This window comes from Anthonomus grandis, chromosome 9 (genome assembly GCF_022605725.1).
Source record: "Anthonomus grandis grandis chromosome 9, icAntGran1.3, whole genome shotgun sequence".
Classification (NCBI taxonomy): Eukaryota; Metazoa; Arthropoda; class Insecta; order Coleoptera; family Curculionidae; genus Anthonomus; species Anthonomus grandis.
This window is the reverse complement of record NC_065554.1, coordinates 18,800,331-18,828,242: the sequence shown is the minus strand read 5'-3', so window position 1 is coordinate 18,828,242 and position 27,912 is coordinate 18,800,331. Positions and strand designations below refer to the sequence as shown.

The 27,912-nt window shown below is 28.3% G+C and overlaps 1 protein-coding gene across 1 annotated transcript; it reads left to right on the top strand.

Annotated features, from left to right (window-relative positions):
• Positions 1 to 12,269: 12,269 nt before the first annotated feature.
• On the top strand, positions 12,270 to 14,210 carry LOC126740675 (extracellular serine/threonine protein kinase four-jointed). Its single transcript, XM_050446803.1, has one exon. The coding sequence runs from the start codon at positions 12,407 to 12,409 to the stop codon at positions 13,682 to 13,684; it is 1,278 nt and encodes a 425-aa protein (XP_050302760.1). The 5' UTR covers positions 12,270 to 12,406; the 3' UTR covers positions 13,685 to 14,210.
• The last annotated feature ends 13,702 nt before the right edge of the window (positions 14,211 to 27,912 follow it).

Below are 27,912 nucleotides of genomic sequence, written 5' to 3'. Positions count from 1 at the left end.
CTGGTGAAGACAGTGGCAGATTTATCAATTCCTTAATCTGTGATATTGAATTTGTACACTTATCCTAAAAAAAAATGCTTTTTTTTTCCAATGAAAACGATTTTTTTTCCGTTCTTATTATACATAAGCCACAATTTTTTCAATTGATTACATTATCTATGTCTGCTTTGGATCCATTCGCCTCTACCAAATCCAATGTTTTGACTTTGTGTATCCGTGTTTCATCTACGGTTACTAATCTGCATCGAAACTCATGAGGGTAACGATGTATGCAAAAAAGCCTTACAAGAGACTAACCAATTTTTTCTTTTGTCTTTCACCCAGGCCAAACTGTTTACTTAACCTTTAACTGTTAGATCTCTTAGAATACCAAAAGACTCAATGATTCTCAACCTTTTTTTGAAAACCCTTTTTAAAGTAGCCCTTTTAGATTTTTAGACTCTTTTAGATTTAGAACCCAGTCGGTAAGTGAGGATTCACAACTTGATATTCTACTCACGTACCAGAAAACACTAATAATACTGGCAAAATAAATAGCTCAAGAGCATAATTTATTTCGCAAAATTGTTTTGAAAACTCGAAGCAAAGGAGAAAAAGAGCATCAAAAATGAGACTACACCAACAAGATGATTTCTGTTTGATGAGTAGAATTTTGCGAGATGATGATGAATTCAATATTGATTGGTTTTTAGACAAAGTCATTTTTACCTTAAATGGACAGGTATTGTTTTTGGACTGCACTGTCATACAGTATATTAAAAAATAATATTATATGAATTTTGAAAATACTTATTAAATATTTTTCGGTTTTCAAGTAAACTAACAAAATTGTCGTTACTATGCTTAACCAAATCCTTATTGGAAAGTTGATCAATATACATAATATTAGGCAAAAATTAATGTGTTAGCGGATCTCACCAAAGACCGAATTATTGGCTCAAAATTTAATTGGTGACTGATATTTTCCGTTTTTGCATACAAACACTTATACTAGAATACTAGAATTAAGAGAAGGATTTCCAACTCAACCGGGAAACTTCGATGAAAGGATCTACTTTCAGCAGGATTACGCACCTCTGCACTAGGCGGCTGATAAGTTTTTTTTTTAAATAAATATATATTAAACTTAGGAAACCAACTGAGTGGCCAGCCAAATCGCCTGACTCATTCGCATCAGACTAAAAGCAATAAAGCCAAGATATGCCTCCTAAAATATAAGAGTAAGTAAGAAATGTTATCACAGGTTTTAGGAAGCTTACAAAGGCAATCCTCTTATAGTTTAGCAATTTTTAAAAAAGCAAATAGTTTCTAAAAGAAATTACAGTTGATTTAGTATAGTATGCATGTGATTCTGCATCAAACTTTTTGAAATTTTGTCTAGCATCTAAAAATGTATTAATATACCAGGTGTTTTATTTAAAATAAGAAAAGTGGTATTAGGCTACTACTAAATGGTGTTTCAATAAGAACGCAATCCAATAAGATTTGAATTACGCGCCATGTTTGACAGTCATTATCTCTCACCATCTTTCGATCTATCGAAAGTTGACAGTTGGGAGTTAGGAAACATAAAGCATTACACGGTAGAACAACGAGTCCTGATTGTCAAAACTTCTTATCAAAATGTTGAAAGTTTAGTTTTCACTATTCGTGAAGTGCGTCAAATTTTCGGTCGAAATAATGTTCCTAATTCTTCTACTGTGAAAAGAATAATCAAAAAATTCAAAGTAATGGTTCGGTTAATAGTGTGAAACACATGGTACGAGCTTGTAGAAATAAATCGCTCGTACAAAATTCAACTGACTCAACAACTTCTGCCAGCACATCATAAACAAAAATCACAAGAGAATTCACCACTTAGATCCTTAAGCAACCTGCTGATTTTGCAAACAAAATTATATTAGTAATGAGAACCATTTTTACCTCAATGGCTTCGTTAAGAGGCAAAACTGTCCTATTTGGGGCTTAGAAAATCCACGAATGATTTATCAGAAAGTAATGCATCCACAACATGGCACTGTATAGTATGCATTATGGTCTGGAGGAATAATTGGACCGTTTTTGTAGTAACGGTGAATGGCGAATGCTATCGTGCTATGATAGCATGGTTTCCTGTGATTTATTTAGAAGCTATTGATCTTGATGATATGTGGTTTAAGCAGGACGGTACTACATGAAATACTGTCCGTAAAACATTGACTATCTTGTACGAGTCACTTCCCGATTTGGAGACGATAATTGACCTCCACGCTCTTGAGATTTAACGCCTCTAGACTTCTGCCTGTGGGATTATCTAAAGTTAAAGGTATATGCCAATAAGAACATTTTCTAGAGACCAGGTAGGGGCCAATAAAAAACGAAGTGCTCTGGGGAAAAAAATTATAAGCATATTACTTTTTTTTCTGCAATATATTCAAATTCGGTAGATCACTGTTTAATGGGGTTATTTAAAAAATCGTGATTCTATAGTTACCTTGACCAATCTAAACTTAAAAAATGTATTATAATCCTCATGTAATCTTGCTAACATTTAAATCTACGAGAAGGTCACAGGCTCCGAAGCTTAAACAAACCATTTATAATACCATATAAGAATAATTTATTACTATAGTGATACGAGCACAATCCGTGTTGCGCAAAGTATGCCCGGAGCCCATAATCTCTTGGCGCCTTTTATTATCTCAAATAATAATTATTATTATTAATACTGGGTGTTACTTAATGCAATTTGCATTAGAAAAATTTACAAAGTGTGATAAAAAAGCGCGAACTCCCAATCTTATTACGATATTTCACGAACGATTCATTTAAGAGCTTTGCAAATGGTAAACATTCCGACTCTATCATGTAACTTGATTAGTATTTTCCTTTTACGTAATTTATCGCAACGGAAAAATGCATCAGCGGCGCGGCAAAGCGTAAAGGTGTGTTTATTACGGTATAATACTATAAACGAACTTTAGAGCGGCATATGTAGGATTCATAACTTAAATAGCGGAAAAAAAGGTCAAGTATTCTTTGGTCGCAAACAATCATTGCGTATTTACCTTAAGGCTACTACGGTGCGAGTCATATTATTGATCAATTATGGGAGTGACCGTTTTGTCAGGCCTTTTTGTAAAATATGACCAATAAGAGTATTTCAAACAATATTAATTTGTAGTGAATATTAAATACCAACTTAACACCATTTTTCAAAAATTTTAATGATACTAAGGGTTTCTATAGCCAGTAAATGCAATACACTTTTAGCATCTAAACATAGTCACATGAAGGATTTTCATTATTCAAATTTGCAACTTATTTCATAGCGAGAAATATAGATTTACTAAAAATAGCGCAAACTTAAACGATCATTTTTCAGTTTTAATTCCAAATTTATAAAAAAAAAGAAATAACTTAAAAAATATCAACTACTTTTTTTCGTCTCGTCACTTCTCTGTTTCGAACTTCCAAAGCCTTATTTTCGAGTTTTCACTCAATATGACTAATAATTAGAAAATTGATGATCAAAATGGAAACAAAAATTAACTCACCTTTCTATCTTGATTACTATTTTATTTACTATTTTGTTGGATCAAAATTTCCAAAATTCATTAATCCACTAACTCTTAAATACAACAATTAAATTTATAGATATAATATAGATTTCTTAAATACCCAGGAACTAAAGATTCATCTATCGACTTCTGAGCTCGTTTCTCCTTTTCAACATCCTACCTATTTTTTTTTACTTTAAAGATAACTTACTTTTTTAATAAAAAATTCATAACTTGAACCAACGTTCCAGTATGTTTCTACAAGTGATAGACATTAATAAAATAGTAAAATCTAATTTACAAACTTCCATTAAATTTCTTTCGTTCTTTATTAAATTTAGCATGACGTTTCGGTTTGATATGTTGTATCAAGTGTAAGCCAACTACAAGAACTATTCTACAGGCTTATATACTAGAGGTATGTGGAGTCGTGTGTGATATCATGCGTGAGGAGCATTAGATCTTGCATTGTCCTGACGCATTTTAGCAATATCAGAAATCTTTTTTTTCTTCCAATGTTGCTTCTTGCACAATATCTTTGTTTCTGTCCAATGTATGATAAGGCTATTGAATAAAGCGCGTTCTACTATTTTTACTCTGGAAACATTTCCTCTTTGAGTTCACTTTCCATGTTCTTTTGTCCTGACTTGACAGTGGTCACTTTGTCTGGTCTATGTAGGACTCTCCACATTCATAGGGAATTTGGTATACGGAGTTCCTGGAGTCCAGTAAGCATTCTGATCTTCGATATGGTTATCTTCGAAGTGCAGGCAGTTATGATGTTGAATTTTCAGTTTCCAACTCTGTAAACTTGAGCTTATAGCATTTTTTTCAAACTCACTACCACTGGAGATAAAGACAAGCCCGTTTAAAGTCCTGGGCATAAAACCTATCTTTGAATTGAAAGTAGGTGTTATTGTTACTTTTAGAATAGTTGTTGTTGTTAGGTTACACTTGATAACGGTTGGAGAACTTATTGAAATAACGACAATAAAAGTTCAAAAACTAGATTTTACTACGTTGTAGTTATTCAAGAATGAAAAATCAAGAATTAAATTGACCAAGAAGGAAGAGCGTATCAACGCCTCCTATGAGAGCCCAGGGATAATACGTTGGGCTAAATTTGAAATAAAGACAATGGAATTTCAAAAATTAGATTTTGCAACGTTTTAGTTGTTAAATCCACTACCATTATCGAAAATAATAAAATAAAACTAATTGAAATAATTAAAATTACTTTTCTTTTTTGTATTTTTTTGATTTTTTAAAAACACTTAATCAAAGAATTTCTTAAATTGACATTTGTATTACTTTAAAAAATTGTTTATTTTATGTCTAATACTCCTAATAATAATTGTTTTATTTTTGATTTTTGGAATTTATTGTCGTTTATGTAATTAATATTTTGCTTTTATTAGTTTCTGTTACAAAAAAAAATATTGTGGTATGTATATGTTTAATTTCTTTTATTTAGATGTATTTGTTCAATGTTTCTTATAATGTTTTTAACACTTAAACTAAAAGAAAGTAAGCAATTTAAAAGTTAAAAAATAATTAAAATTATAAAAATTAATTAATAGGTACCACGCTTACAGCTTACTGTATTTACACTATAATTTAGGGCGTATTGTAACTATTTTTATGCGTTTTAAAGCCTTTTGTTAAATTTCTTTCAATTCATGAATTTATTTTAAACTAAAATATTTAAAAGACAACTTAATCTTGCTTTTTTTATTTAAAAATTTGCTTCCATATCTATGATCCGGACTTAAATGTTCTAAATAAGCAATTTCTTGAGGACTCAATTTAAATCAAAGAATATTTTAGTTGATGTGTTAATTTTTGAAGAATGTGATGACGGATATCTGAGATATGCAATATTTTTTCCAAATTCAAAATTAACAACTTTAATAAAAAGAAGATATTTTTAAACTGATGAGTGTATTGTTAATTTTAAAATAATATAAAATACTATTTAAATATATCTCTCATCATCTCATAGATCAGGTTTAAAATTCCCACCACACGCCACCATCCTTGTCATCAACGTCAATAGAACTGTCAATTTTCTGTCTAAATCAGTAGGTAACACGCACTACTCTAAATTTGTATTTTGTGCTCTTCTGGTTTGCCTTGCACGTTTGATTTTTATAACCTTACCTTGTTTTATCGCAATCATACTAAAATGTTTTTAAAGCTAAAAATATTTAAATAAAACTAAAAACAAAGACATTACAATTACATTGATTATAATGTGCATTTAAACAATGTGAAAACTGTTTTAAATTTAAGATGCAATGAAGAAAATAAAATATAAAACAATTATTAGACATAATATTGCAGAAATACGTTCCATAAAAAATTGTATTTTAATTAAACCCTGCCTAACCTAAAAAGCCAATATATACAAAGATCATCACTTATCTGGTAACTTAAATAGCTTAAAAAAGTAAACCTTAATACCTCTTAATAAATGGATTTTTAAACGGACTGGCGGTACGGACCCTCCTTTAAAATGAAAAATCACATTATAATTAACTAACCGAGTTTACGCCTAAACAGGCATCACTCAAGCCATCACGTCTCAGATTTGAAAAAAAAATTTAATCTGCATAAGACATCTCGCTCTGAGTCGTTATTTAAACAATAAATAGAAAAATGCGCTTTTTTTTGCTTATCGTTCATTCGCTAATTTATTTAAATGGACTGTCAATATGATGGTCGCGCGCGGTTTCAATCAACGCCGTAATTTGTTTTAAAAGGATAAAATTGGTTTTATCTACATAGAAATTTGTTGTGCGGTTATATCATAAGCATTGTACCAAAAAAAACTTTCGAATTTGGTTATTGTTATTTCTTTACATCTGGTTCATTAGGTAAGCGGCATTGTTGTAAAGGCTGATTTCTTATGTATTTAGGCTATCGTACTGAAAGCTTTGTAGGAACAATATATATTGAGAAAAGTACATTAATAATTTATTGAAAGGTAAATGTGCTCGCTTTTTTTTATTTAACTATGGAGTTGTAGTATGTTTTTTTATAATTTTATTATATCTATATCCCAGTTGGTAGTGATGAAGAAATGCTACTTGTATGTAGATACTGAAAAATATTATTTTAAGTTAATTCAGACACCAGATAAGGTAAAGATGAAGAAAAATTGCTTTCTTGTCTTATTTCTTTACCGTAATCAAAGCGTCATTAAGATTTTGATAATAAGTCATAATAATGACCTTTCTTTAAAAGCGAAGAGATTTTAGTTGTTAATTTCTGGCATTATTTTATTACAACGTGACCACCCTGAATAATAAATAAATTTATACCACATTAATAATTAACTTAACTTAAAACAAACCCAAATCCAAAGCCAAACCCCAAGAAACTTGACAGCGAGAGTCGTTAAAAAATTATAATTTATTTTTATTCCTCACCTTATACCCGGGTTAAGTGTTCTTTCTTCCCGTCAAAGTTGCCTTTTATTGGTCCATAAAAACATCAGGTAAGGATAAATCCGCACTGTTTTCTGGTCGGTTAATGTTGTTTCTTGATGATCTGAAGGCTTAAGATTAAAAAAAAAAACATATAATTGTATTTTTGTTACAAAATTTTTATTCATTGTTTTAAAGCCAAAACATTTACAATGGCTTTTAAAGGCCTGATGATGCTCTAGCTAGAGAAACATATGTAGCGGTTTATTATATGTTGTGAGACCGTGATTGTATGTTTTCTTTTTGTATTTATATTATTTGTAGATTTTTGTATTTAAATAATTATAAAAAAATATAAAAAATTACGAAAACTATAAGACAGGTGCAATTATTTTACCGACTCTGATTTTGTTTTACTATAACCATGGAATGTTACCTTAATTTTTTTAACACTTTTTGATTATTAATAACTGAAAAATAATAAAATAATTAATAGTCTTTTTTTTATCTAAAAAGGTTTTCTTTTGTATGCCGAGCACTTTGGACTATGTGTTAACGGAATAAAAAATATCAAGAAACTTTTAAACTTAGTTGCATAATAAACCTTAAGATAGAAAATGTTTAATAAAATAAAAATCCTAAACAGCTCTAAAGCACAAAACAAATTTCAGTTTTTTATTCTAGAAAAAAGAAAAATGGAATTAAAAGAAATATTTAAAGTTGTTTTATAGAATAAAAAAAAAATCGGTAAAACAAAGAAAAAAGATAAGAAATTTTAAATGTAACTTTGAATAAAGTGGTTTCTTTGACTCAAAATTAAAAATAAAATTTCCAAAATTTTATAGACAAATTAAGTAATATAAATTAAATCGCAAAAGCTTAAACTCATGTATCATTTATTAAATGTTCTGCAAATAGCAAAATACTGGAAATTAAGCTATGGCAAATGTTTTTTATTTCTCCAAAGATCAGTTATTATTGATATTTGTTAGGTAACTAAAGAAAAAAAAATATAAAAAGTTGTATATATCTGTTGTATATTTAAAATAACTTTTTGACTTATGACTATATTTTTTTCTAGCTAAGCATTTTCTTCTAACAATATTCATGCTTTTTACAAAGATATGCTTAAAATATAAAGAAATAAAAAGAGAATTATATTATAGGAGTGTTCAATACTTATATATACGATACTTCACAGTTGAAGTTCTCTAAAAATTGTCGTTTTTAATTGAAGATTATTTTTCTGAATATATTCTTTTTTGTTAATTGAAAAAATAATTTTTTACCAGTAAATTTCATTTGTTAAAATTTTGCATTATATAATTTTTACTTTATATAATTATGAATTTATATTAGTACTTAAAAATTTCTGTAATTTTTTAATAATTTTTGACTAAAAAATAGCATTTACCTGAAATGTTTACATTCTGTTTTTCTCCTCAAGTAGCAAGTTATATTTATTATTCTAAGTAGACTACATAAAAAATAATTTGTTGCCAAGCAGATGATATTATTTTATTCAATTTTTTTGATGATAAGTAGGATATATTATGTAGAATTTTCCGAAAAAATGATCATTAATTATTTAAAAAGTTAAACACAACTATGAACATGTAAATTGTTTTAAAAAAATTAAATATGATTTTGATTCTTCGAAAGATATAAAAAAACATTTAACAAGTTAAAATTACTTAAACTTACATAATTTTTGTATTGCCTTTCATTTAATTTTTTTTCTATATTTGTGTAATTTAAATGTTAAAAAATACCTCATTGAACTGCAAACTGCTATCAAAAAAATAGACTAAATGAATACATATCATCTTTTTCCAATTCAAAATAGAAGATTTAATTAATCTGCAAAAAAAATAAATATTCTGACATAATAAATTTATTTATAATTAAAATTTTTTTTTGTATTCCTGGAGTTTTTTTCGTATTTTATATTTTATTATGTTTTAACCAATCGATTGGCAATGTAGTATTAAGTAATATTGTAAGATTAATATTGCTTTTTTTAATAAAGACATATTATTATTATTATTATTATTACAGTTGCACAAAAGGAGCAAACATTGCAAACATTAAGACTGAAAAATTCTACAAATTCTTTAATAATAAAAAACAAATTTTAGCAATTCTAGAGAAAGTAAAAACAGATTTGTGTAAAAAGGTCTAAAGTTTTTTTATAGAAATACAAAATATTAGTTAAACAAAGGCAACACAAAATATCTAACATCTAACTAAAAGATTATGTAACATAAATTACATCGCAAAAACTAATAGAAGTCCATCAGTAATTAAAGTTTGCGCGTTTTCCAAAAATCAGAAGTTAAATGTAATTTTTATGTATATTTGTTGTAATTCTGAAATATGTTTTTTAAAATAAATTTTTATTTCTAGTTAAGCGGTTTCTTCTAAATACTGAATATTAATCATGCCTCTTATAAAAATATACTTAAAGGACAAAGCTAAAAAAAGATAATTATATTATAAAATGCTGGGGCAATTTTCAATAGCTACTCAACAGTTGAACAAGCAAAGCACTTACCTTAAACTTTTCATTTCTAGTTGAAGTCACTTTTATGTTTTTAATTTATTTTATTTTGTTTTTGTTAAAATATTTTTTTCCAACTAGATACCAGCAAGTCCAAGCTCTCTAAATTGACATTGACTGGTAAAATTTATTTTGAATTTTTATTAATAGTTATTTTTTTATTCCACAAAGACTAAATAAAAAAAATATCTTATAATTTTTACTGAAATAGTGGCGTACCTAAGACTCAATAAAATAAGTAAATAATTACAGATGATAATTAGTTTAATTGGATATATTTTGTAGCATTTTTTGACAAAAATTTCATTAACTTTGTGAAAAGACATATCACTAAAAAATCTTAAATGAAAATCAAAGTTGTAAAATTAGTAAGAAAAAATTAATACTCAATTATCAAAAGTTTGTAAAACGCGACTTTTATTGACGAATTATTAAATTTGTAAGAATATATTTTTTATTATTTAATTTCTAAGGGAATTGTTTTTTTTTATAAAAATGAAGTAATTTAAATAAAAATTTGCCTTTAATAATTTTTTGACAAATAGTAATATTTTAATAATATCTAACTAACAAATTGCATTTACCTGAGAAATTTTCATGTTATGTTAATGAAAAATTTATATTAAATTGTTTTGCATAAGTATATAAGTAAATATGATTTTAACTATCCGAAAGACATAAAAAGGGTCATTTAATTAGTTAAAATTAAAATTACTTCAACTGTATTAAAACTACAAAAAAAAAATTAACATCAAAATTACAAAATTAGTAAGATTTTTTGTTATTTAGTTCTTATAAGAATGTATTTTTTTATATAGATTGACTAAATAAAATCTACTATAAAAATATATATATAAAAATTTATGAACTGAGTTTCTAAGTTAAAAGAATAGATGCCTTGAATAGCATTAATTTTTTTTTGTCTTTTATTTTAAATATCTCCTCTTAACTCTTAAAATAAGGATTAATGGTATAAAAACGAAGCTTCTCGGTCAAAAAATCAACATTAAAATATTAAATATATATTTTTCTAACTGTTAAAGTTAAAGATAAAAAACAAATTATTACGTAAAATAAATACAAAAATTTCATGATTTAAGAAGTAAGTTTTTGAGTCAAAAGATAATACTCCTTGACTGTTTATAAATTTTTTATTGCCTTTTATTTAAAATATTTCATATACTAACTGTTTAATCCTTAATAATATGTATCATAAAAAATCTTTTCTCTAAACCATAAAAATATGCTGAAATTTAAAAAAGTTATTTTTTGATTGCTTTTAACTGCAAAAAAAATTAAATATTTATATTTTCGTGGCGATTTAAAAGAAAATTGGTTCAGTGTAAAAAAATAAAAATTTTTCCATTCAGCTAATTTTAATTATTTTAAATTTTATTTTGACTGAAAATATTTATTTGTTCCTTAGTAGAATAAATTAATTTTCTTTTTTTAATTAAAAAAGGTCCGTAATTAATTTTTTGTTAAAATTTAAAAACTGATGAGATGTCTTGACTGTCATTAATTTTTTATTGTTTTTTATTTAAAATATTTTAATAACTACATATTTAAATGTAAATATTATGTATTATAAAAAAGCTTTTTCTTAGAAAAAAATAAAAATCTGCATTAAATGCAGAGATTGAAGCAATTTAAGCTAGTTTAACTAAATTTATGTGATGACATTACTTTACAGATATTAAATACTGAAGTTAGGGTTAAAGATTACAAAATTATTACAAAAAATTAGTTTTCGAAGTCAAAAAATAAGATGCTTCGACTGTCATTGATTTTATTTATTATCTTTTATTTAAAATATTTTTATAACTATCTAATCCTTAAATTTTAAAATACCTTATTAAAATTTAATAATTTTAATGAACTGTTAAAATAAAAGATTAAAAGAAATATTACGTAAAATTAATACAAATGTTTAATGATTTAGGAACTCAGTTTCTGACTTAAAAGATGAGATTTCTTGACTGTCAATAATTTTTTTGTTATTTAATGTATTTTTGTAACTATTTAATTATAAATAAAATGTATTTTAAAAAATCTTTAGTGAAAAAATATTTCTTTGATTGTTTTTAACTGGAAAAATTTTAATATTTATATTTTTTGGCTATTTAAAATAAGATTAATTCAGCATTAAAAAAATTAAAAGTTTTTTTTTTCCGCAGTTAATCTTAATTAATAATAATTGTTATCCTGAGAGAAAATATTTATTTGTTAATTTTGTTCTAGTTGTTTAATGGCTTTTATGTCAAGTTATTGATAATGCCCTAATAAATCAATAACTTCCGAAAATTTTATGTTTCGGTTTATTAATAAGCTAAAATTCCAATACTATAATACAAATTAATAAAAAAATTAATAAGAATGACCACAAAACCATCAACCATTACAGAGCAACCACAAAATCACCAAAAAAAAACTAAGCAATCGAAACCACCGCAATTCATCCTCAACTCAACCCATAGAACACACGCTGCCCGACATAAAAAATTGTGTCTAAACTAAACAAACCAGGCAAACGCCGTGTCATTTTCTTCAAACCGTTCAATATCGCATCTTCTCTGTCTACCAACCGCCAGTCATCTTTTTCTTCATCTTCTCGGATTCCATCTTTGTCGCTCCTTTACTTCACCCAAGTAACTCTCTCTTTATCTTCAGAAATATGTCAGTTATGTATCCCACCATCGAGTATTGTGTTCAACCAAAGTCTACGTCTGGTCGTACCATGGTTATTCAGTGTATAAAAGACTCCCATTTAAACCAGTCGGGTGGTTAGTCGGTTCATTCGCTCTCGATCGATCGCTCCGGGGCTCTAAAACTGACTCTGTTTTTTAATATGTGCTTTGATTGATTCAGTTTTTAACAGAATGGTTTCTTACGTGAGTTTTGGCGGTGCCGGGGACCATTCGTGGGAAACCAGACCGAAAACCCCTGCATATAAAAACTTGTGTTTAGTTAGTGCAGTGTTTGCCTTCAGTGTTGGATTAACTATTGGAATACTTATACCTATTATGTATTTTAATAATTATTTCACCAAGCAGCCATCTCCAGCAGCAGTAGCAGTTAATTCTTCCTATATAAAAACGATTTTTGTGAATAACAGTTTTGGGTTTCAGAACGCTTCTGATTACCCTACAGTGTCTTTTGTTGAACTCCCTGATACAACTAACACTGAATATGTGGAAAATGGTATTTATTGGGGTAAACAAGTAGAATCAGCCCTTCCCGAGGGTTATAGAGACCATAAGCACACTATCTGGTCAGATTATGTCGGTAAAGCCGTGGCAATAAGGCTTGAAAATGGTTGCGGTCGTATGCAAAACCGTTTGGTGACCTTTCAAGATGGCCTTAAAGGTTGTGTGAGATACAGGCAAAATACTGATCAAATCCAAGGGGAGTTGTTCAGCTTTTATTTGGCACAGATATTGAATTTACCCAATTTAGCACCGAGTGCTGTTAGTATCGTTGACCTGGCATCACCTCTTTGGGCGAATTTACATAACGAAATTGCTTCTGCTCAGTGGAACTCTAATAGGCCTATAGTGCTGACCCAATTTATTTCAAATTTGAACTCAGCAAATATTCCTGCCGTATTCAAGCCTCTGGAGAGGCATTTGAATAAGTTGGATGTGGTTAATATGACTTTAAATCCTCTACTAGATAAAAGCGATTTGCTTAAGAATCTTGTGGAGCTGGCGCAGTGGTCTGATTTAATCATCTTTGATTATCTTACTGCTAATCTGGATAGGATCGTAAATAATTTGTATAATTATCAATGGAATGTGAACATTATGGATGCCCCAGCTCATAATTTGGCCAAGAGGATTGATAGTGAGTTGCTGGTATTCTTGGATAACGAATCTGGATTATTGCATGGATATCGTTTACTAAAGAAGTATGAGGTCTACCACTCGATTCTTCTGGATAATTTGTGTATATTTAGAAGACAAACTGCAACAATTATTAAAAAATTGAAACATAAAGCAAACATCGGAAAGTTATTAAGGGACATGTTTGAAAAGCGGAACAGTGCCACAGTGAAAGACATTTTACCAACGCTTCCAGATAAAAGTGTAAAAATTCTTAATGAGAGGATAGACAGGGTGTACAATCAAATTACAAAGTGCGAGTCAGTGTTTACGTAGCCTAAAATGGTGCTTAGGGATATTATTATGCCATATTAAAGAAAGGATGTTAGAGACTTTGTAAGTACGAGTGCCACGTGTATGTTAGTTTTGCTGTGTCTTAGGTAATTTATTTATTTCGATGGTTTTCACATAAAACTTTTATTGATTTATTAATTAAGTTGTAAATGGGCAAATTATGTATAGCTTCAATTTTAGTTGCTTCAGTTATTAACTGTTTATAAAGTTTTGATCGTTTTTTTAAGGGCTGTGCAAGCAATTTTTTCAAAAGGTAATATTTCCAAAAACTTTGCTCTTTTATAAAAAATTATTAATTTGTTCATTTTCAAACTAAATATGCTTTGGCCGTTTCATTGTGATTCTTATTCACGTCATTGCCTATAGCGTATATCCTTTGTAATTAAAAAATATATTTATTTTCTTTTATATGCATTTTAAGGTTTAACAGTGAGAGTTAGGAATTAACTTGTACATAATTCTCATTATAGAAACATTGTGATATTACGTGATCCAAAATGTGATCGAGCTTATGTAAAAATTGTATAAGTTTTATTGTAAATAATGTGTATGTAAAATTATGTAAATAAGACTACATAGAACTGAATCAACGAATAAAAATACAATTAATTTAACTCGATGTGTTTTATTTAAGTTTGACAGATAATAATTACAAGATTTTTTTTGGGTGTATGTTGGACGAATCGAATAAATTAATCAGTGGCATTGGTTTTGAAAATAACAGATTTATGGCCAGTTGTAAAATTGCTAACGAGATATTTATATTTTTAACATGGAAATTTGATGGGGATTTATGGGACTTTTATGGTGATATTGGTAACTTCTTGAGTTACGGGTTTAACGATTTTCATTGTAAACAGGTAAAATGTGTTGAATTTAGAAAAATCTGAGTAAAAGGAATAATGATTTGGTGTTTTAAGTTTTAATGTAATGTACCGTTGTTCCAAAAAATTAGATATTTTTCTTTAATGTAAAACTTGATGTTTGAAATTGCTAAGAACTATTAAAATTTAATTACTTTTGATACTTTAATTAGGCTTAATATATTCGAACCAAATAAGTATAGTATTGACTATCGAGACAGTAATTTAGGGAGTTTACTAAAATTTTGTGAAAACGTGGTCATGTCTCTTACAAAGAAAAAAAACTACATCTCTTTGTTTTCCACAAATTTTTTTTTCAAATTTTTTGTTGAAATATTATTTGTCTAATAAGTTTAAAAAATACATCTTATAAATTAAAAATATACAAAATGTTTATAAAGTTGATGTACTCTGCATCAAAAAAAAATAGAGCAAAGATTATGGAAATGCATACACTTCCACATAGTACTTTTTCCATGGTAGTAAAAAGTGCTTTTTTGTACATGAATGAAAAAAATTGTTAAGTAAAAGTGGTGGTGGAAAAATGTTTTAAAGCAAAAAAAAATCTTTATCATTCCCGTCTATTTTTGAGATATTTGATTTCAATGCATTAGATTTCAATATTGTCTGAATCTAAATATGGACCTGGTATTTTTTAATTTACTATTCAATATTCTTTATAACTATAAAAGTAATATTGACATTTTATTATTTATTCCAAAGTAAAATTCAACATTTAGTGATTTTTTTTTAAACTATGTGTAACACTTTCATTATAATTTAGCCATTATCGACAGTAATTGCATCAAACTGCATCCAATTTAACGACAGTTTTTGAATTAAATGTGTTTCTTTTTAAATAATTTAAAAATGTTTTCTTTTTTTTCGTAATGGTTTTTTTCGCATATTACCAAAGTAATAATGTATGCAATACATAAACATTAAACATGTTATTTAAAACCTATATAAAACCGGCAATTTTTAGTCATTTTAAATAAAACACCCGTGTATTTTTTTCATTCTATATAAAGCATTATTCACATTTTGTCTGTATTAATATATAGACGTTTTTCCAGGAACTCAATTCGTTGCTTAAACTTGTTTAGAAGAAATTCATAATATTGTATCCGAAATAAGTAATAATTGAGGAAAATATATTTTTTAAATACAGTCCTGGGCTTTTTATTTCCTTCCTCCTTGCGTTTGAGCTTTTCTAATTTTATTTCTTGTTTTTTTTCCTAAAATTTTAAAAGATGTATGATATAATAAAAATGATATAAAATAAATAATAAATATGATACATAACTTTATTATTAATGTAAATATTTCCAAGAAGAAAATTAAAATCAGGTCCGGTTAAAAATTAAATTACTAGTAAAAAACCTAAATTTATTATAAAATTCCAAAGAATCATTTACATTTTTTAATTAAGCATACACGTGCTTTTTAATAATTAAAAATAAATTAGCAAAAGACAGTAAGAAAATTAAAGTTCAAATTACATTTTTCCTATCTTTCAAATATTTTCGACAATCTCCGAATTCTTTAAAATTCCTTTTTTTAAAGATTTCAAATTTTATGTGTTTTAAATAGTATAACGGAATAATTAAATTCTTAAAAAAATAAAAATTTAACAGTAATAAATGTTTTATAAAATATGTTTATATTAATGTTATATATTTTAAAAGTTTCTTTAGGGCTCTTTTATAAACATTTAATATATAAGTGACCATGCATCAAATACGGGATATTTTAAAGCTTTATCAATTAAAAAAAAAACAGTATGTATAGGGTGTCCTATTTTTGTATGTTTTATTTGGTTCCTCGCTTTTAAAAAGAGATAGAGAAGAGAAAGATATTGCGGATTTCGCGATAACGTGCTATTTTTTAATAAAACCAAAGATGCACTAATCAAATTTGCCATAGCTATTTTAGTTTTTCTGCTATAAGGTAATTTAAAAAAATCATTTTGGGTTATCTCCTGTAAATCTGTTATTGTCAAATATATTAAAAAAGTAAAGACTAATGTTTGTATATATTTTTGCCTAGAATACAGTGGCGTACACAAATTTTCTTTAGAGGTCACAATTGTTGAGACATTAAATAACTACTTTTTTCAATCTATTTTCGCTTGCCAAGAGCTTTTTAAAAATATTGCATAGTTTATATTTAATTTTATAAATAACGCGACAAAATAATTGTTTTCTATAATTTACATTGATAATAGTGAATAGCCGTGGGTAATCATGGAAAAGCAAAAACCAAAATGATTAACGTTCTGTCGTTACTTGCATGCATGAGTATTTAATTCGTGAAGTTTCTGCTTTTCTAAAATTCTTTTTAGTTACATTTTCCCAAATTTAATGCTGATATTTATTGTTATTTGTTATTGTTATTGTTCTTGTTTAATTATTTTTCAATATGACTTGAAACCAAAAATTTGAAAACCTAGAAATTTGAGGAATATGATATGAACCTGCTGCATATTATCTATAATTTGGTTAGACGTAGCACATTTCACAAGTTCGAGAATTCCTAATAGACAAAATTTGCGGTTTTGGAATCAAAAAAACACCCACGTGATTTTTCCTAAAAAGCGTCAAGGCAAGTTCGGATTTCATGTCTCCTGCTTTATTTATAACCGAGAAATTTAAACTATTATCAATACTTGTAAATTCTACATGAAAATACTATGAACATTTTATGAGATATTTCACTGGCTCAACTGAATGATACATTATTCCAGTAAGATGGGGATCCAGGCTACAATGCTAGAATAATAGAAAACTGAACTAAATGAGTATTTTCCCAGGAGATGGATTAAAATAAATTCGATGGCCACCACGATCACCGGATCTATTGGTTTTTGATTTTTTCATGAAGGTCTTTAAAGAATTAAATTTGTTCAAGACATTAAGCTAACATGCAACAGTTAAGAATTGTAACAAAAAATGCTTTTGCAGAATTACAAAAACAATTAATTATTTTGGACAATACTAATAATTTATAAACTTTACAAAACTTCTAGGAGATATATTGGTCTGCATTTTGAACAATACTTGTGATTTTTCTAAAAATTAGGTTGCTATAAAATTGCTTGACCTTTTTTGATGAACAAAAATCACATACCTAGGTAATGGTAGAACATTAATGATTTTGCGTTTTTGCCTTACACATATCTACTCTTATCAATGTAAATTATAGAAAAAAATTATTTTGTTACGTTATTTATAAAAATAAATATAGACTATGCTATATTTTTGAAAAGCTTTTGGCTAACGGAAACATATTTTAAGAAATATATATGCTGTCCCGTTAAAAAAATCTACAAATATCAGTTTTTATTTTTTAATATGTCTGACAATAACAGAGTTACAGGGGATGCCTGAAAATGCTATTTTGAAAAATCACCATGTAGCACAAAAACTAAGCTAGCTTTGGCATATTTGGTTTGCTTTATCTTTGGTTTCATTAAAAAGTTTCACAATGTTGCAGATGAAATATCGCTCTCCATCTATTTTCATAAGCGAGAAACGGAAGGAGAAAAAAGAAGAATTCAAAGTCGGCTTTATATAAGTGGACCCATATTTACTATGTTTTGGTATAAAAAATATAGTTGAAAAAGTCAAAATAAAAACTTCTTAAATGTAATATAGAAGGACATCAAATGATATTATATTTTTAAGGCTCTCCCGAATACTTCTGTATATTGAAAATTTGCGATTTTTTAACATTCTTAAGTTCAGTGTATTTGGATAAGAGAAACTTTGAAACTAAGAAAATTGGTGCATAACAGACATTTTAAAATGATAATTACACCAGTAAAAGATTTATTTCAAATATTAAGAAAATAGATTAGGTCACGGATACTGCAGCAAGTTTAAGTATGAATGTAATTTGTTGGTTTTAGTAAAATATTTACTAACTTTATTGGGAATAAGCAACAACTTTATTAGAATTATAAAATACTTATTGGGGCTTGTGAACCATGATTTCCTACGAGCCTTTTTTGAGATTTTGACCTTACAGCAATAATTTTTTATATCAAAATATGGTAAATATTGGTCAACGTAAATGCATATGGCAATTTTATTTATTTTTTAATAGAAGGGTGTATTAATTTCCTCTACTCAAAATCGTAAATAATTAACATATACAGGTTGGGGAATTGGGATTACGCATTGTCTAAAATATTGGCAACACCGCTTCCTCTCTTTGATGAGAGATTGCTGCCAGTCGTCTGATTTTTTGCAGACTAACAATATTATCAGATAGTTAAATGAAGATTATTCAAGGATTTGTTTCTAAATTACATTTGAAAATAGACAGATTTCTGTGTGCTTTTAAACTTTGAGACATCTTTTTGTCTTCAAAATTGTCATAAATGCCACACTAAGGTTTAAGCTTCAATCTTTCAAAGTCATCAATTTTTTTCATCAATCAAAAGTTTAACTTTCAATCGAAAAGGTCCAGGAGCAAGAAATACTGGCAGAAATAGTTTCTAAGGCCCTAGAAATGGACTAGGTATAAATGTTCATTCATTTCTATCATGTACACAATGTATCAATGTATGTAAGGACTGCGTGGAAAAAATATATAATGTATTAATAATTCGGTAAATTTCTGTTTTATTCCCCTTTTTCTAAATTTTGGTACTGGTTTGATCAGCCCAGATTTATATTTTCATTATTCGCTTAGGTTATCTAGGTAGTCCAGGTAAAATCTACTTACACATCGTATATATCCCAAAAAAAAGTTTTTTTGTGTAAACTATAATAAATTAAATAAATAAATGATAATCAATACCCTTCTCATCCTCGCCCCCTTTTTAGGGTCAAAATTAAATTTTATTGGTAAATTATCACGAAGAATATTCATTTTGAGGATTACCTTTATTTGAGAATCATCCTTGAAAATATTAGGTTCACGATCTAAGTTTTGAGAGGTTTTAAGGGCGAAAAACTTACTTAAACTACCAAGAACATACGATAAAAGGGATTGGAAAATTTCTGTTTTTTTTAATAAGCAGTAGCGCAGACAAAAATGGTAGGCAAGATAAGATTGAAATTATAGCACTATATAACTTCTTTAAGCACTCTAATATATCGTTTCTTTATGTCAGTCGCATAAACCAATAGAGACGATTAGAACAAATTAATCCCTTTTTATTTGCATCAAACCCAAAAGATGCAACTTTGCTAAGCAGCAAATAACTTATTGCTATAATTCATTTCAAATATAATGATTTTTTTTTAATATTTAAATCACACGTTTTATAAGACCCGTATATTCAGATTCAAGAATTAAATATACAGCAAGTTACAAATAATTACCAATTTGCGTATTTATTTCTTCAATAAGGAGAGTCATTAGGTTTCCCATCAACTGTAAAGGTATTAGACTAAAATTTATTGATTAACATTACCCACGACCGGCGGAGATAAAAAAAAAACTAGAAATCCACTCGAAACAAACGCGTATACCGTTGTGGAAGTATTTAAAATTTAAATTGTGCTCATGTATCGGCATTAATCTTATTAAAATTGATATCGCTGGATTCGTTCGGTTTTAAAAGACAAATGGAAGTGTTTGAGAAACTAGTAATTCGATGGGATAAACGGAGATGGAAGAGAGATTTTTATTAGTAATAGGTCGAAATAAATAATGAATAACTAGCTATTTTTAGATTGGCTACCTAATAAAAAGATGACTAGATAATGAAACTTTTAAGCATTTTTAAAAAATTTTTCATACTCCTCTAATTTTCAAACTGAGATAGGGATATATAAATGAGAGTTCGACTTTTCCACCTTTTTTTATATCATTGTTTTGTTTTCTTAGTATAAGTTTAAAATATTTTTTAATCACTTCTGTCTTCTCAATGAGTAAGTATTTATTAACAATTTCATCTTGAGGAATATTTATTATTACCAAAAAAAAGCACCAGAGAGCAATTTAACAATTTAATATAGTAATTATTACTAAAACCTTTCAGAATGTGAGCCAAAAAGCCAAGCTTTGAACCAAAATCAATTTTATTACCATAAATAACACCTGAATTCTTAACCTGGTCATCTGAATAACGCTGACCAGAATGTGTTCTTTAAAATATTCTTAAAGGCTATTGGAGTCTGAATTCATAAAAAATCATTTGTCTAGTTTAAAAAAAGCACCATCTATTAAATTAAATAAGAAACATGCCGAATAAATATGCAATTCTAAAGGGTTCATAAAATAAGGTATATTTTTAGCATACAAATATTTGAAATCATTGATGAAAAAATCAAAGGAAATATCCTGTGGTATACCAAAAATTACTCAAAGAAGAAAGAGTATATTCTTCATTTAGTCTTTATTAGCTTTATATAGCTTTTGCCCTAATTGAAGAAGTTTCCTAAAAAAAACATACCTATCACTAAAATTTTATGGCTAATTTTTCAAAAGCCTTAGAAAATTATGTGTAGACTGCATCAATGATAATAAAATATTATTAAAAGGTACCTATTTAAAAATTGGTATTTTAAAATTCAAAAAACTAAGATTGACTCAGTACTAAGAGTTCTGAAGGCACAGAAATCTCATTCCTTTAAACTAACAATTATCCAGGAACTAAATAAAGAAGATGCAGATAGAAAAATTGAATTTTGCAAACAATTTATGGAGTTACTGTAGAATAATACTGTTCAAGCAGAAAATATTTTCTTTTCTGATGAGTCAACGTTTATGCTGATCAGATAAGTAAATCGACAAAATCCGTTATTGGGTACAGGAAAATCCATGTTGGATGCCACACTCAACACTCAGAAAGTAAATGTTTGGGCAAGAGTTGCAAGTCAGCCAATTAAAGGCCCAATTTTCTTTGAAGAAAATCTAAATTGAGCAAGACATTTACAGTTTTTACAAGAAGAACTAATTCCAAATCTAGCTGCTCTATTTCCTGATCAAATATAACCTGATATGACAAATAGGAACACATGGTTTCGCCTCCCCATCTTGCACGTCCTTTTGGAAACTCTCTGGATACTCTATTTCCAGGCCAATAGATTGGTGGAAGAAGAGCTTTTTAATAGTTCCTGATCTAACTCCTTTAAATTTCTTCCTATGGGGATATTTGAAATCCATAGTTAATGTGTCCAAGCTCGCAAACATTGAGGAGTTGAAAACCAGAACAATGTACGAGTGCAGATTCATTTCTCCAACCCGAAATTTTACAGTTTTGTATAAGTCGATATGCTCTTATAAAAGCCATTAAAAAAAATCATCGTTAACATTATAATATATATTTCAATTTTGGGAAACACTGTATATTAACTTTTACATAAATCGTTAAAAATGTTCAAAACGCCTTTTAATTAGGTTAAGGATAATATTAAATAGTAAATGGAGTACATTTTAAACATTTGTTTAAAAACTTTTTGAGTGAAACATATTTTATAATTTATATTAATTAAAAAGAAATTATTTTAATTATTTTGGTATTACATAAACCTGAAATTTTGCAGCTATGTATAATTTGATACGCTCTTCAAAAATACGCAATAAAAAATAAGAGTAAAATCCTAATCGATGGGTCTGATGATTTTTTGGAGAAAAAAAGTATATGAGCTACTGAATTTATTCCAAGTTACAGACCCACTCTGTTGATAATAAGTATACCGGGTGGTGCGTCGCCGACCGGAACAGGAAATCCCATGTAAATTTTAAGGGGGTGAATTATTGGCTTCCCTGTACATTTTACAGAAAAAATGTAAGATAACTTTTTGAAGAGATCAATCTGGCAAACCCTCGTGCAAATTTTTAAAAAATGTTAATAAGCGAATCTTAAATTATTCAATTAAATGTAGTTGTAAAGTTATCAAATTTTCGATTCAGATAAAACCAGACACCAGCAAACAATTTGTTATAAGGCTTTGTCAAATCTGACGTACAGCCGAATACAAGATATGTTTTTTTTTTCGTTTTATCAATCTCACAATCATACATTCATAGTAAGACATCTTAACAATACTTTTTTATCTAAACTTTTATTTAATATAATGATAAAGTTAAAACAATAACAATTATTATTATCGAATATCATACTTGGAATTTAATTAAACCAAAGCAGTATCTGAAATATTTTCAATTTATTTTCCCATCAAGCCTATTTGGTCCATTTCAACCATTAAACCTATTGTTAGTAAATTCGAGTCCAAGGCATTGCAATAAATGATTGTAAATGTTTAACTAAGAAAAGATCGAAAATAGATCCGAAAAAAGAAAGAACAGAACTCTTAATATTTTACTAAGTGTGGAAAAATAAAATAAAATACAATAACTTTTTTAAAAATAATAAAGAATTACATAAAAACATCAATTAATCAAATGTTCAAACAACCCCCCATTAACAACTAAAGAATATCCGCCCCTATCATAAAATTCATTTCTAACGTTACTAAGTTGATATTGGGAAATTTTATTACATTCTAACGAAATAGCGTTTTTTAACTGGTTTAGATTCTCAAATTTTACACTTTTTTAAATGACCCCACAAAAAGAAGTCATTCGGTGAAAGATCAGGTAACCTGGCTGGCCAAAGTATCCGGTAACGTGGACCAATAATATTGCCGTTAAAAGCATTTTCCAAGCTCTCTCTAATCATACGGGCATTATGGGCCGGTTAAACATCCATTTGGTACCAGAGTATTTGATCTTCCTGAACAACTTCTTCCAAGGCGGGTCCAATTTGATTTTGAAATAAGTCCAAATAGGTTTTAGCTATTAAGTCCATAAAAAAAGGTCCAATGATATGGTGTCCGATAATTCCCACGAATACATTTGTTTTTTGGGGATATGTGTCCAAGGCGACGCACCACCCGGTATTTATGTTTATTAAAACCATATATAATTGTTGAACCTACGATCATATCTAAAAATTCGTAAAATATCGACTTTCGGTGTTGATCATTTGAATTATTATTTAAATCTTAGCTTAGCTTCTCTACAGACAACAAGCATCGTTGTATTATTATCCTTTGTCATTTATCTCTTTGATATTTTGAATGACTGATTAACAAAAAAAAAATGGTTAAATGGTAAATATTTCAAAATATTCACCAGGAAATGATCTGACCGTAGGTGTGACGGACAAGAAATGAAAAGTGCGATTTACCCACAGTATATCGTCGTCCTTATCTCTTGCATCGTCTGCTCGCCTCAGCCTTACAAAAATGCCATCTGCAAATAATATAACATTTTAAGATAATAATATGTAATTTGACGGCTAATAACAAACCTGCACAGTTATGACGTGCTGAGCGACTTGACCATACGCTCATTCTGTGACGATTTTCGTACGTGTGTTGTGCTACAGTCCATTTACCGATCATCGTTGCGCTTTGCTTTACCGTTATTTTTTTCTTATCATTGACCAACTAAACTAACCTTACTTGGTTATATTAAAAGACGTATAAAACTGGAATTTTGCGATGCCACGCCAGGTAAAAAAGTAAAACTTATACAACCCATACGTATTTACATAAATCCGTTTCCGGATAAACAGAGACGTGTGTGACGAAAGATTTTGCCGAATTCCCTTTCGAGGTGCGAAATGACTGACTGTTCCTCGAAATTAATCCGGACGTTTGACGGCACCACATTGAATAGGAACAATAAACAAAAAGATCCCTTTTTGGACTGGGCTAAACAATGGCGGGTCATTTAAAATTTAATCCTCTTATGTGAGTTTATTATTCTGGTGAAATGGTTGGTATAAGTCGAGGTACACATTATGGTGTTGTTGCTTATTGCCAAATTTACTTACAGATACTCAGATCAGACATTTATTTCATCAGTTTAAAAGTAAAAAGTATAAATGCTAAAATCATTAAAGTAACTGACGTAAGGGTAAGGAAATATTAAAGAAAAAGAATGAACATACTAAGATCCTAAGAAAATAAATTGATACATTCCTTACTAAACACTACACTTCTATATTCTTAACCACTCTTGTATCTAATAGTTTGTGTGGTTTTTATTGCTAATTTCATATTCTCCTATTTCGACCTTTAAATGACTCCAGATTTTTAGTGAATTTAATGTCCAAACTTTGTAATAGAGTTACCTTGATTTTGGATAACCAGGTATAATCTTTTTTCTGCTTTGAGGCATTATCAAGTTAAAACAGTTCAATCAGTCATCTTCCATAGGCTTCAGTTGGACCAATGTCTATGCTACTTACACTATTTGCAAACGATTAAACAATTTTGTGGAGTGAAATGGATGAGGAATGTTTGACTGAAATATGAAACAATTGACAATAATTAATAAGCAATAGAAATGGCAAAAAAACACTTTATAATATCATAAAAATTTGTCACTCATTGAGACAAGCACAAATCAATATTACTGTTTTTCTTTAATAAAATATGAAGCATTTTTTTAAATAAAATTTGATAAAGAAGTCAATATACAAAATTAAATGAATGCAGATAACGTATATTAGAGAAAAAAGCAACAACATTGCAACGCCGCTCGATCGTTTGTTGTTGGTTCTACCGACATAAGGAATCTTTACCAGTGACGTCGGCAGAAAATATTTGTATAATAAATATTCAATATTAATAGATTATGCTTTAAATTGTAAACAATTTTACCATTTTGAACTATTTATGCGTTTTTTTAACGTACTTTATTAGAGTAAAGGTACTCATCTAATAAAAATCATTTTTATGGAAATCAAATATTTTATAACTATAATAGATTTCGTAAGTTTTTATTTATGTCTATAATCCCCTATTCTACGTCTATGATGACGGTTCTCCCTTGATATGATTTTATGACAGTGTTGGCATTTACTTTCGAAAAGATTGGCTTAAATCGCCTTTTTCTCATGGTGCATCACAAAAGGCACCAGTTTTTACCCTCGTAACAATTCACAAAAACATTCAAATGGGACTCTTTTCCTTTTTCAACCAAAAACTCAAGAAAAAACACAGAACTTTAGAAATACTGAATGTAAATCCAAAACCGTTTGACAAGATGACATTTTGCAAGATGACATCAGCTTTTGCTTGCAGTGCTGCCATTCCAATTTTTTTGAAGCGGTTTTGGGAATAAGAATGGTAATAATTTTTCTTGCTTTGCAGATGTTATTTTTGCGGTTAGAATGAGATATATCTATTTATATTTCTTATTTTTAATCCAAAATCTAACACCAATAATTTGAATCAACATTATTATATGTGTTTATATATAGCTAAAAATTTCCTCTTTTGAACATTTGTGTAAACAAAACACCTCCCTTGCCGTGAGTACATGTTAAACTCAAACCAAATTGTTGCTTACTAATTCTAGTCTTTCAATGTTCTAAGATAAAAATCTTCATATTAAAAACCTCATTCAACCTTAAGATATCGTCAAACGATCTAACATAATTCTTCTAATTTAAGTGAAAATATTCCAGGATATGCATATTTTGCATTAATGGAATTTAATTTACCTTATGACTTATATTTTTGGGGCTTTTGTGCTAAACAGTTATTACACACAATATTTGTCTTTCAGTTTAAATGATTCTGGTAACTTTTTAGGTGACCAGACAAATAAGCAAATAGCCATTACCAGTGCATAGAATCTCAACGTATTTAACTAACTCATTTGTCTGTAATTAATTATTAAACAGCGTTCTGAAGAGGGAAAGATTTAAAAGTAGAATCAAATAGGCGCTGCCTGCGAGGGCCTATTACGATATTCAGAAATATTCTAGTGACCTATAATTGTACCTTAGCAATAAGGAGTATTTTAAATTCGATAACGCGCAATCATTTAAAGAAACTTATTATCGAATCCTCTAAATTTTGATTACAAAGTTCTAGAGCTTTCTATTTACAAGCTTTTTCTCCACACACTTAGAAAATCATAAGATGACCTGGCAGACTAAATAATAAAATATCTTGTAGTCCTAAATATATGAATATACTTATTTAATTAACCTTATTTTTTTCTCTGGTATTTATTCTGATATTTTTAAAAAGACACTTATCATCTCGGCATTTAAACCATTTTTGGTTCTAATACCATATAATTTATAGATAGACAATTACAAAGACCCACTCAGTGAACAATTAAACTGTAAGAACCCAACCGTGTTATACATAATTTATAAGAAAATTAATATTATTACGGACCTTCCGTAGCAGCACTTCCAAACTCACTGCTCTTCGAGATGTCTGCCATTCCACTATCAAGACTTCAGGATAGCACCAGAAATTGGTGGTTCTACGAAAATATCAGTACTAGATGCCTGGTAACCACTAGCATCAGCCACATATACTATATTGTGCCTTATTTCTTGAACACACACACTTGATCATACCACTCAGCATTTTCTTAAACAATCTACTCTACTAGTAAAAAAGAACCATCTAGTTATAGGCAATTGCTAATATTAGATAGTTCTGATAACAAATTAGTTAAACATTTCCTAATTTTTAGACTATAAATAAGTATAATTTCTTATCAAATGAATAATATGACTTTAGAAAAAGTTGCAGTACATAGAAAGCGCTAATAAAAGTATATAACCAAATGTCTTTAGTTTTAACATGGTATAAAGTCCATAACTATCTATATTGATTTAGCAAAGGCCTTCGACATGATTTGAAGCAGTTGCTGAAGCATCAAGAAGATATATGGATATATTTGGATTATCTATTCAATTATCAAAATCGATTTTAAAAAATGGAAAGCAGCAAGCTAAAGTAAATAATACATTAAATTCTCTATGTGCAGTGGAGTAAGGTGTGCCACAACGTATGTTCAGGGTGTTCCAAATTCGAGGGTGACCATTGGAATCTCGGAACCCGTAAGAGTTACGGGATCGTTTAAATAAAAGCAATGTTGCGCAATTTGGAGCTTAATAAAATGACGTTTAAAAAATTTTAAAATTCCGGATACTTCCGAAAAAAATTGAAAATTGTCAAAATCGTTTTTTACCTTCTACCGACTTTATTTAAAGAGACATCGGAAAAATCAAAACAGTTTTTCATTGCCACTTTTTATGTTCTACAACATGACGCAAAAAAAAATATTTTTTGAAAATGAGAAAATCCAATATGGCGCCCATAAGAAAAAATTAAGTTGATGATGATCGAAAAAAACGAAACGTCGGATTAATTTTCTTTTGCATCATGTTGTAGGACATAAAAAGTGGCAATGAAAAACTGTTTTTAGTTTTCCGATATCTCTTTTATTAATTAGTATATATAGTCATTTTATTAAGCTCCAAATTGCGCACCTTTGCCTTTATTTAACCGACCCCGTAACTCTTACGGTTTCCGAGATCCCAATGGTCACCTTCGAATTTGG

Bases quoted from the DNA above. Each gene is read 5' to 3' on its own strand.
- LOC126740675 (XM_050446803.1), top strand. From the start codon at position 12,407: ATGGTTTCTTACGTGAGTTTTGGCGGTGCCGGGGACCATTCGTGGGAA.